Here is an 11,665-nt window from a genome sequence, read left to right as displayed (position 1 = left end):
AATTGGTGTAGGTGTCACAGAAACCGGTTTCTGTGATGTACTACTTTCCAATAAGGGAGCAGGTATACTTACCTCATCAAGTTCTACTTTTCTCCCACTCACTTCTTTCGAGAGAAACTCTTTCTCTAGAAAAACTCCGAATTTGGCAACAAAAGTTTTTGCCTTCGGATCTGTGATAGAAGGTGTACCCAACAGTCTCCTTTGGGTATCCTATGAAGACACATTTCTCCGATTTGGGTTCGAGCTTATCAGGTTGAAGCTTTTTCACATAAGCATCGCAACCCCAAACTTTCAGAAACGACAACATTGGTTTCTTGCCAAACCACAGTTCATAAGGCGTCGTCTCAACGGATTTCGTGTCCTATTTAACGTGAATGCAGCCGTCTCTAAAGCATAACCCCAAAACGATAACGGTAAATCAGTAAGAGACATCATAGATCGCACCATATCTAATAAAGTACGATTACGACGTTCAGACACACCATTATGCTGTGGTATTCCGGGTGGCGTGAGTTGCGAAACTATTCCGCATTGTTTCAAATGTAGACCAAACTTGTAACTCAAATATTCTCCTCCACGATCAGATCGTAGAAACTTTATTTTCTTGTTACGATGATTTTCAACTTCACTCTGAAATTCTTTGAACTTTTCAAATGTTTCAGACTTATGTTTCATTAAGTAGATATACCCATATCTGCTTAAATCATCTGTGAAGGTGAGAAAATAACGATATCCGCCACGAGCCTCAACATTCATTGGACCACATACATCTGTATGTATGATTTCCAACAAATCTGTTGCTCTCTCCATAGTACCGGAGAACGACGTTTTAGTCATCTTACCCATGAGGCACGGTTCGCAAGTACCAAGTGATTCATAATCAAGTAGTTCCAAAAGTCCATCAGTATGGAGTTTCTTCATGCGCTTTACACCGATATGACCTAAACGGCAGTGCCACAAATAAGTTGCACTATCATTATTTAACTTTGCATCTTTTGGTTTCAAATTTATGATTATGTGTATCACTACGATCGAGATCCAACGAACTATTTTCATTGGGTGTGTAACCATATAAGGTTTTATTCATGTAAACAGAACAACAATTTATTCTCTTACTTAAATGAATAACCGTATTACAATAAACATGATCAAATCATATTCATGCTCAATGCAAACACCAAATAACACTTATTCAGGTTCAACACTAATCCCGAAAGTATAGGGAGTGTGCGATGATGATCATATCAATCTTGGAACCACTTCCAACACACATCGTCACTTCACCCTTAACTAGTCTCTGTTTATTCTGCAACTCCCGTTTCGAGTTACTAATCTTAGCAACTGAACTAGTATCAAATACTGAGGGGTTGCTATAAACACTAGTAAAGTACACATCAATAACATGTATATCAAATATACTATGTTCACTTTGCCATCCTTCTTATCTGCCAATCACTTGGGGTAGTTCCGCTTCAGTTTGACCAGTCCACTTATCCAGAATGCGGCACCTCTCGTTCATGTCCTTCATTCGCCTAGCTACGAACCTACTCTTCAGTCTCGGTTGTTAGGCTTGTTCGAGAGAGATTTTTCATATGAAAAACGGCACGGGCTTTCGCCTCTACGCAGATCCTTAGAGCATTAAACTGCTGAGAGCTAGCCCACCAACACCGCATAAGTCTCCGTACATCCTTGACTGCTTCGGATGCTTCAATCTGCTACAATGCGCCTTTAAGTTCTGCGGATATTGCCTTTCAATTCCGCGCTGAGACACGTGAGAGATAAAGCCCGAGACGCAGCTGGTGCGGAGGGATCCCACAACAACCACTTCTCATCGGTATTATCGAAGTCTTTGAGCTTGAGGCGGTTATCTTTGCGCTCTATCAACATGAGCTTGAGCAGCAAAGGTCTCGTTTGCCTTACCGATTCTTCATGACTAGTTCCACCCTTCCTTCCCTTTGGCCTTTTTCGCTTTGTTGAATAACTCACTTGTCGTCTCTTTGTCGCACTACCCTTAGATCAACCCAACCTTGATTGAGTTTTTTTTCATCCAGTTGATTTCTACACTTCGCTTCATCATTCAAGCCAATTTCGTACAAGCTTTTTTGCGGAGGTCTGTTCCCCTCATATCCCAGTGCATGATCTATAGATTCTCACGAAAGATTGCGACTAACTTTGTAGATGCGTGCACTAGCAATTCGTGCAATCCATACTTATCTTGAAGATTAACTGCCAACTTGATTCACAACAGCGATCTGATTGCTTCAATACCTACAGACAATACTAGGCATGACTGACCTCATAGGATTGTAGCGATTCCCTCCCAGTCATTTTACGCGTATAAAAATATTTCAGTGGAGAACGTCGTCTCACCACATACTCTTCAAGTCGAAGTAGATTGCTTGAGAATAAACTACAACTCCTAGGAACATCTCATATGGTCCATGACGTTCAAAAACGTCTTTGAAGTCCCGATTCTAAGCCATTAAGCATGGTCCACTAAACTATCAAGTAGTCATCATATTGAGCTAGCCAAACGTTCATAACGTCTGCATCTGCTCCTGCAATAGGTCTTTCACCTAGCGGTGCATCAAGGACATAATTCTTCTGTGCAGCAATGAGGATAAACCTCTGATCACGGATCCAATCTGCATCATTGCTACTAACATCTTTCAACACAATTTTCTCTAGGAACATATCAAAATAAACACAGGGAAGCAACAACGCGAGCTATTGATCTACAACATAATTTGCAAAATACTACCAAGACTAAGTTCATGATAAATTTAAGTTCAATTAATCATATTACTTAAGAACTCCCACTTAGATAGATATCCCTCTAATCCTCTAAGTGATCACGTGATCCAAATCAACTAAACCATAACCGATCATCACGTGAGATGGAGTAGTTTTCAATGGTGAACATCGTTATGTTGATCATATCTACTATATGATTCACGCTCGACCTTTCAGTCTCCGTGTTCCGAGGCCATATCTGCATATGCTAGGCTCGTCAAGTTTAACCTGAGTATTCTGCATGTGCAAAACTGGCTTGCACCCGTTGTAGATGGACGTAGAGCTTATCACACCCGATCATCACGTGGTGTCTGGGCACGACGAACTTTGGCAACGGTGCATACTCAGGGAGAACACTTCTTGATAATTTAGTGAGAGATCATCTTATAATGCTACCATCAATCAAAGCAAAAATAAGATGTATAAAAGATAAACATCATATGCAATCAAAATATGTGACATGGTATGGCCATCATCATCTTGTGCCTTTGATCTCCATCTCCAAAGCATCGTCATGATTTCCATCGTCACCGGCATGACATAATGATCTCCATCATCTTGATCTATATCAATATGTCGTCACATGGTCGTCTCGCCAACTATTGCTCTTGCAACTATTGCTATCGCATAGCGATAAAGTAAAGCAATTATTGGGCGCTTGCATCTTATGCAATAGACAGACAACCATAAGGCTTTTGCCAGTTGCCGATAACTTCAACAAAACATGATCATCTTATACAACAACTTATAACTCATCACGTTTTGACCATATCACATCACAACATGCCCTGCAAAAACAAGTTAGACGTCCTCTACTTTGTTGTTGCAAATTTTACGTGGCTGCTACGGGCTTAGCAAGAACCAATCTTACCTACGCATCAAAACCACAACGATAGTTTGTCAAATAGACTCCGTTTTAACCTTCGCAAGGACCGGGCGTAGCCACACTCGGTTCAACTAAACTTGGAGAAACAGTCACCCGCAAGTCACCTATGTGCGAAGCACGTCGGGGAAACCGGTCTCGCGTAAGCGTACGCGTAATGTCGGTCCGGGCCACTTCATCCAACAATACCGCCGAACCAAAGTATGACATGCTGGTAGGCAGTATGACTTATATCGCCCACAACTCACTTGTGTTCTACTCGTGCATATAACATCAAACCATAAAACCTAGGCTCGGATGCCACTGTTGGGGAACGTAGTAATTTCAAAAAAATTCCTACGCACACGCAAGATCATGGTGATGCATAGCAACGAGGGGAGAGTATGATCTACGTACCCTTGTAGATCGCAACGGAAGCGTTGACACAACGTGGAGGAAGTAGTCGTACGTCTTCTTCCCGATCCAACCGATCCAAGCACCGTTACTCCGGCACCTCCGAGTTCTTAGCACACGTTCAGCTCGATGACGATCCTCGGGCTCCGATCCAGCAAAGCGTCGAGGAAGAGTTCCGTCAGCACGACGGCGTGATGACGATCTTGATGTTCTACCGACGCAGGGCTTCGCCTAAGCACTACAACGATATGACCGAGGTGGAATATGGTGGCAGGGGGCACCGCACACGGCTAAGGAACGATCTCAATGATCAATTGTGTGTCTAGAGGTGCCCCCTGCCCCCGTATATAAAGGATCCAAGGGGGAGGGGCTGGCCGGCCAAGGAGGAGGCGCAGGAGAGTCCTACTCCCACTGGGAGTAGGATTCCCCCTCCAATCCTAGTCCAACTAGGATTCCTCGGAGGGGAAAAGAGGAGGAGGTGGCCGGCCACCCTTTCCTAGTCCTAATAGGACTAGGGGAAGGGGGAGGCGCGCAGCCCATCTAGGGCAGCCCCTTTCACTTTTCCACTAAGGCCCAATAGGCCCATTTGCCTCCCGGGGGGTTCCGGCAACCTCCCGGTAATCCGGTAAAATTCCCGATTTTACCCGGAACACTTCCGATGTCCAAATATAGGCTTCCAATATATCAATCTATATGTCTCGGCCATTTCGAGACTCCTCGTCATGTCCGTGATCACATCCGGGACTCCGAACAACCTTCGGTACATCAAAATGCATAAACTCATAATAACTGTCATCGTAACGTTAAGCATGCGGACCCTACGGTTCGAGAACAATGTAGACATGACCGAGACACGTCTCCGGTCAATAACCAATAGCGGGACCTGGATGCCCATATTGGCTCCTACATATTCTATGAAGATCTTTATCGGTCAGACCGCATAACAACATACGTTGTTCCCTTTGTCATCGGTATGTTACTTGCCCGAGATTCGATCGTCGGTATCCAATACCTAGTTCAATCTCGTTACCGGCAAGTCTCTTTACTCGTTCTGTAATACATCATCCCGCAACTAACTTATTAGTTGCAATGCTTGCAAGGCTTAAGTGATGTGCATTACCGAGAGGGCCCAGAGATACCTCTCCGACAATCGGAGTGACAAATCCTATTCTCGAAATACGCCAACCCAACATCTACCATTGGAGACACCTGTAGTACTCCTTTATAATCACCCAGTTACGTTGTGACGTTTGGTAGTACCCAAAGTGTTCCTCCGGTAAACGGGAGTTGCATAATCTCATAGTCATAGGAACATGTATAAGTCATGAAGAAAGCAATAGCAACATACTAAACGATCGGGTGCTAAGCTAATAGAATGGGTCATGTCAATCAGATCATTCAACTAATGATGTGACCTCGTTAATCAAATAACAACTCTTTGTTCATGGTTAGGAAACATAACCATCTTTGATTAACGAGCTAGTCAAGTAGAGGCATACTAGTGACACTCTGTTTGTCTATGTATTCACACATGTATTATGTTTCCGGTTAATACAATTCTAGCATGAATAATAAACATTTATCATGATATAAGGAAATAAATAATAACTTTATTATTGCCTCTAGGGCATATTTCCTTCATAATTATGTTAGGAAGTTACACTAGCTTTGACGATCCGATCATTCATGGAATGTTTTCCGGCATTGCCAACATATTGAGTACTTCAGTTGTAAGTCTGTATGCAGTTCTCTTTGAAAGAGAAAAATGCATACATGCTTCGGTGAATGGCCACCCCCTTCTATTTTAGTAACACTGCACTTCTTAGTAGTACTTGCTAATCAGTATGGTTATTGGTCTGTAATCTTATTGTTTCTACATTAATTGGTCTACAATGATTTCTTGGCAGTTGATTTTTTGTTTGAGATTCATGCTGTGTATTTTTCTCTGGCATGTGTTGTTTGTTGTGAAGAGGGAGCATATTAAAATTGCTCGTTAGTTTTATACTTATGAATAAGATGAGGGAGTGTATTATGCGTAGTTTTTTTGTTGTTGACATGGAGTCTCATCTAAGTTGACGACGAGTCATTGGATGCTACAAGAGAGTTGCTAGAGTGTGTGGTAATCTTCCAAGAGCATCTACAATAGATATGTACACTGATTCGGATGACTCGAAGTCACATACCGGATACGTGTTTTTATTAAATGGTGGAGCTGTCAGTTGGTGTAGTTCTAAGCAAAGCGTCGTGGCGGGATCTACGTGTGAAGCGGAGTACATAGCTGCTTCGGAAGCAGCAATGAAGGAGTCTAGATGAAGGAGTTCATATCCGATCTAGGTGTCATACCTAGTGCATCGGGTCCAATGAAAATATTTTATGACAATATTGGTGCAATTGCCTTGACAAAGGAATCCGGGTTTCACAAAAGAACCCAGCACATCAAGAGACGCTTCAATTCCATTGAAGATCAAGTCAAGGAGGGAGACATAGAGATTTGTAAGATACATATGAATATGGATGTTGCAGACCCGTTGACTAAGCTTCTCTCACGAGCAAAACATGATCAACACCAAGACTCCATGGGTGTTAGAATCATTACTGTGTAATCTAGATTATTGACTCTAGTGCAAGTGGGAGACTGAAGGAAATATGTCCTAGAGGCAATAATAAAGTTGTTATTTATATTTCCTTATATCATGATAAATGTTTATTATTCATGCTAGAATTGCATTAACCAGAAACTTAGTACATGTGTGAATACATAGACAAACAGAGTGTCCCTAGTATGCCTCTACTTGACTAGCTCATTAATCAAAGATGGTAAAGTTTCGTAGCCATGGACACGAGTTGTCATTTGATTAACGGGATCACATCATTAGAGAATGATGTGATTGACTTGACCCATACGTTAGCTTAGCACGATGATCGTTTAGTTTGTTGCTATTGCTTTCTACATAACTTGTACATGTTCCTATTGCTATGAGATTATGCAACTCCCGAATACCGGAGGAACACCTTGTGTTCTATCAAACGTCACAACGTAACTGGGTGATTATAAAGGTGCTCTACAGGTGTCTCCGATGGTGCTTGTTGAGTTGGCATAGATCGAGATTATGATTTGTCACTCCGATTGTCGGAGAGGTATCTCTGGGCCCTCTCGGTAATGCACATCACAATAAGCCTTGCAAGCAATGTAGCTAATGAGTTAGTTACAGGATGTAGCATTATGGAACGAGTAAAGAGACTTGCCGGTAACGAGATTGAACTAGGTATTGAGATACCGACGATCGAATCTCGGGCAAGTAACATACCGATGACAAAGGGAACAACGTATGTTGTTATGCGATTTGACCGATAAAGATCTTCATAGAATATGTAGGAACCAATATGAGCATCCAGGTTCCGCTATTGGTTATTGACCGGAGACGAGTCTCGGTCATGTCTACATAGTTCTCGAACCCGTAGGGTCCGCACGCTTAACGTTCGGTGACGATCGGTAATATGAGTTTATGTGTTTTGATGTACCGAAGGTAGTTCGGAGTCCCGGATTTGATCACGGACATGACAAGGAGTCTCGAAATGGTCGAGAAATAAAGATCGATATATTGGATGACTATATTTGGACTTCAGAAGGGTTCTAGACAAGTTCGGATAAAATACCGGTGTACCGGGGGTTACCGGAACCCCCCGGGGAGTGTAATGGGCCTATTGGGCCTTAGTGGAGAAGAGGAGGGGAGGCCAGGGGAGGCCGCGCGTCCCCTCTCCCTCTAGTCCGAATTGGATAAGGAGGGAGGGGGCGCCCCCCTTTCCTTCCCCCTCTCTTCTCCTTCCCTCTCTCCTACTCCTACTCTTGGAAGGGTTGGAGTCCTACTCCCGGTCGGAGTAGGACTCCCCTTGGGACGCGCCTAGGAGGGCCAGCCTATCCCCCTCCTCCACTCCTTTATATACGGGGAGGGGGGCACCCATAGACACACAAGTTGATTAGTTGATCTTTTAGCCGTGTGCGATGCCCCCCTCCACCATAATCCACCTCGGTCATATCGTAGCGGTGCTTAGGCGAAGCCCTGCGTCGGTAGCATCATCATCATCGTCATCACGCCGTCGTGCTGACAGAACTCTCCTCAAAGCTCTGCTGGATCGGAGTTCGTAGGACATCACCAAGCTGAACTTGTGCTGAACTCGGAGGTGTTGTACGTTGGGTACTTGGATCGGTCGGATCGTGAAGACGTACAACTACATCAACCGCGTTCTCATAACGCTTCCACTTACGGTCTACGAGGGTACGTGGACGATACTCTCCCCTCCCGTTGCTATGCATCACCATGATCTTGCGTGTGCGTATAATTTTTTTGAAATTACTACGTTCCCCAACACTGAACATATAGGGATGATTTGAGGGGGCTGTTGAGTCGCATTTTTGTGACCGATCACAGACTGGGCTATCTACCCAGACGTATAGGGAGGATTTGAGGTGTCTGGCTCTAGATGCTCTAAGAAAGTGCCTTTTACTTGCGCCCAAAGTGGGCTCAACGTGCAATATCCGCTTACGTGGCCATCTAATAAGGCTCTCTAGCCATTGATAAAGTGGTCAATGGGACGTCGTGACCGGCCATTGTCTTCAACAACCTCGCACCGCCTCCACGTTCCCCTCTCTAAATCCCTAATTCCTGCAATGCAAAATCTCACATCTAAACTCCATATGAATTGTTGCCTCGTAGGCTTTCCCATCCGGACATCGTGCTTTGTCGGCCCCATTCCTCCTTATAGATTTGACATCCTATGTTATGGCATGATTGTCATCTGCCACGCGATGAAGGACAAAGCTGTAAGTAGAGGGTGATAAAAAGGTGTACACTACATTGAAGATTGGATACTTAAACCAGACAACATGGACTTTTTTATGGGGAAAACTTCAACAAGGACTTCTACGACCCCGATTCACGATAATGCAAGTCCTCTAATTTCTTAGTTCATTCATTCGTTGATTTTGGCTCACTCTGCTTTCCCCATGTCAGGTTGTGAAAAATCCTAATAGGTCTTGGGATCTACTAATGCATTGAGAAAAATGCACTCACCACAGTGTTCAGCTATCATAAGTTGAGTTGATGAGTATTTGATGAAAGAGGCAAGAAATGCACTCGTCCAATTGAATGCTAGTACAGAAGAGTTTTGTTCGAGACTAGTGTTGTAATATTAGTTTAAATGAAGTTCCTTCCGAGGCATTTACTATCGAACGCCTAGGTAAGCAAGGTCATTCGACGCATTTCTTGAATTGCCTCCCATAACATAGAGTTTGAGACGATTAACCAATATGCATGTAGGAAAAACAAACCTCCAATTGTTGACCGTGGTGTAGTCAATGGCACTGTTGATCACAATACTCTCTTGTAAGAGAAGACTTCAGAAAATAGCATGGGGATATGCACAAGCCTGAAGTCGTGTCCGATATGAGCAGAGCAACACTAGTCATAAAACAGCTCGGAGTCTAACACTGGTACAGCTCGGGGCTCAATCCGTATTCGGAAAAAACTCCTACTAATACTAGGAGTACTCAAAATAACAAAACGGTCAAGTAAAAAAGCTTTGACCCCAAGCACGCCGTCACGACTGGCACATGAACATGCACCGTGTGACGGTGTACATGCATCATTCCATGCACGACCGCTGTATATTTTTGCGCGTAGTTGCCCCAGTGTACCGTGCGTTGATCTACCCTCTCGCTGGCGAGAGAGAAGGAGACGATGCATCATTCCATGCAACCGCTGATCGTTCGCATCGCATGGTTTGCTCGTGGACGGGGTAATTCTTTCTGAAGGGCAGCAAGTTGTCGGCTTTGTGATAATGGGCTGGATGCAACTGGGCCACTGAATCCTTGGGCCCTTTTGAGCCCGAGATTAGGCCTAATGTCTGATCAGACTAAGAACCAGGTGCGAATCAACCTGTGGTTGAGATGGTTAGGTGGATAGTGGTATCCCTCAGTCTTTCGGAGGTGCTCATAGGGGTAGGATGTGCGTGTGTGCGTTCATAGGGATGAGTGTATGCGCGTGTATATGAGCGCTTGTGTCTGTACTGATACTCAAAAAAAAACTAAGAACCAGGTAAAAAAAAACCAGGGCACTTACTTTTAATTTAGTCCCATACTGAAAGATTAAGAAGATGAGCTTGGGGAGACGTGTATATAAATGGAAGGTACGGCAACGTTGAAACTTACTTACTTGGACGGGGTCAATGGATCAATAAGGCTCATGGCCTAGATCAGTGGCTCACATTCCACATGATGAATGCGTTGATCTACCCTCTTTCATTGATTAATGGGAGAGTGGGCGTCATAATTTGTGATAGAGGGGTACGTGTCCACGCAGCCCCTACCAAGTTTAGATTCAAAAATTGCCTTGATTTTTTTGTTACACGACAGTTGTGATCCCATAGCGCCAACATTTCGTTCTTGAGTTCACTTTTTTCTTTTCATATTGCTGACTCTCATGCTTCGAGCTTAAAAATCATACCGTGCCAAACATCTCAACACGAGTAATATTTTTGCACCGTGTCCCGGTGCACATGCATGGCCATGCGCGGCTAGTCGCAATACCATGAACCGAACATGGCAGCACCGTTGCCCATGCTTCACCCATATCCGCGTCCATCCCGATCTATCCTTCTTCCCATGCATTCCCTAGACGAGATGCATGCACGAGATAGCCTATAAATGCGGACCAAACCCGCACACAAACGTACCAGCCAACCCACCATCTCGCTCGCCGATCTCAACACTTCGATCGCCAACCGCGGGCAAGCAAAGCAAGTCAGCATGGGCAACAGCAAGGCCGCGGCGTGCGTGCTCGCGCTCGTCCTGTGCGGCCTGCTCGCCGCGGACACGGCGGCGGCGGCGGCGGGGTGCGACGCGAGCGCGCTGAGCCCGTGCGTGGGCGCCATCATGCTGGGCGGGGCGGTGACGCCGGGGTGCTGCGCGCGGCTGCGCGCCCAGCGGGCGTGCCTGTGCCAGTACGCGCGCGACCCGTCCTACCGCGGCTACGTCAACAGCCCCAGGGCGCAGAGCGTCGTTGCCGCCTGCGGCCTCCCCAGGCCCAAGTGCTGATCGCCCTCGTCGCCGCGCTCGCTATATGTATCGGCTCCGCCCCATGTGAACGGCATTGTGCACGATGTCCGGCACCGGTGGGCGGCGGTCTACGTAATGTAATGTGTGGTTAATTATACGGTCCACGACGCCATCGAGCTGGCACGTACGTGCGTGTACGGTTGAGTTGTGGACGTCTGTCTAAATAAACGTCGCTTCGCGTGCGTTCTCATGTTTTACTACCGCCTATGAATAAAGGTTTTTCCCAACATTAGTTCCATCCTTCGAATTGGTTAGTTCATAATAATGTTACCCCAAGAGAAAACATCATCAGTCTGCACAAAAAATTGAAGGTACCACTTAAGAGCATCTCCAATAGCCGCCCAACGCGTGGCGCGCTAAAAAACCGTTTGCAGCATGCCGATCGCCTATTTTAGCGCGGCACGGAGCGCTTGCTCCAGCGGCCGCTGCAAAGTTTAGCGCGCGCGAGTAGCTCCAGCAGGGGCGCTAAAAAGCAGTGCACG

At 45.2% G+C, this 11,665-nt stretch overlaps 1 protein-coding gene and 1 non-coding gene across 2 annotated transcripts; both read left to right on the top strand.

Moving 5' to 3' along the window:
- Positions 1-10,273: 10,273 nt before the first annotated feature.
- Positions 10,274-10,435, top strand: LOC125533415. Its single transcript, XR_007294291.1, has one exon. It is a non-coding gene; the product is annotated as a U1 spliceosomal RNA (small nuclear RNA).
- A 366-nt stretch (positions 10,436-10,801) lies between these two features.
- LOC125533234 (probable non-specific lipid-transfer protein 2) lies at positions 10,802-11,421 on the top strand. The gene has a single exon (XM_048696958.1). It carries the CDS (start codon positions 10,875-10,877, stop codon positions 11,160-11,162), a length of 288 nt encoding a protein of 95 aa, XP_048552915.1. The 5' UTR covers positions 10,802-10,874; the 3' UTR covers positions 11,163-11,421.
- Positions 11,422-11,665: the final 244 nt, after the last annotated feature.

The sequence above is a fragment of the Triticum urartu genome, chromosome 1 (assembly GCF_003073215.2).
Source record: "Triticum urartu cultivar G1812 chromosome 1, Tu2.1, whole genome shotgun sequence".
Lineage (NCBI taxonomy): Eukaryota > Viridiplantae > Streptophyta > Magnoliopsida > Poales > Poaceae > Triticum > Triticum urartu.
This window is presented reverse-complemented; position numbering and strand designations above follow the sequence as displayed.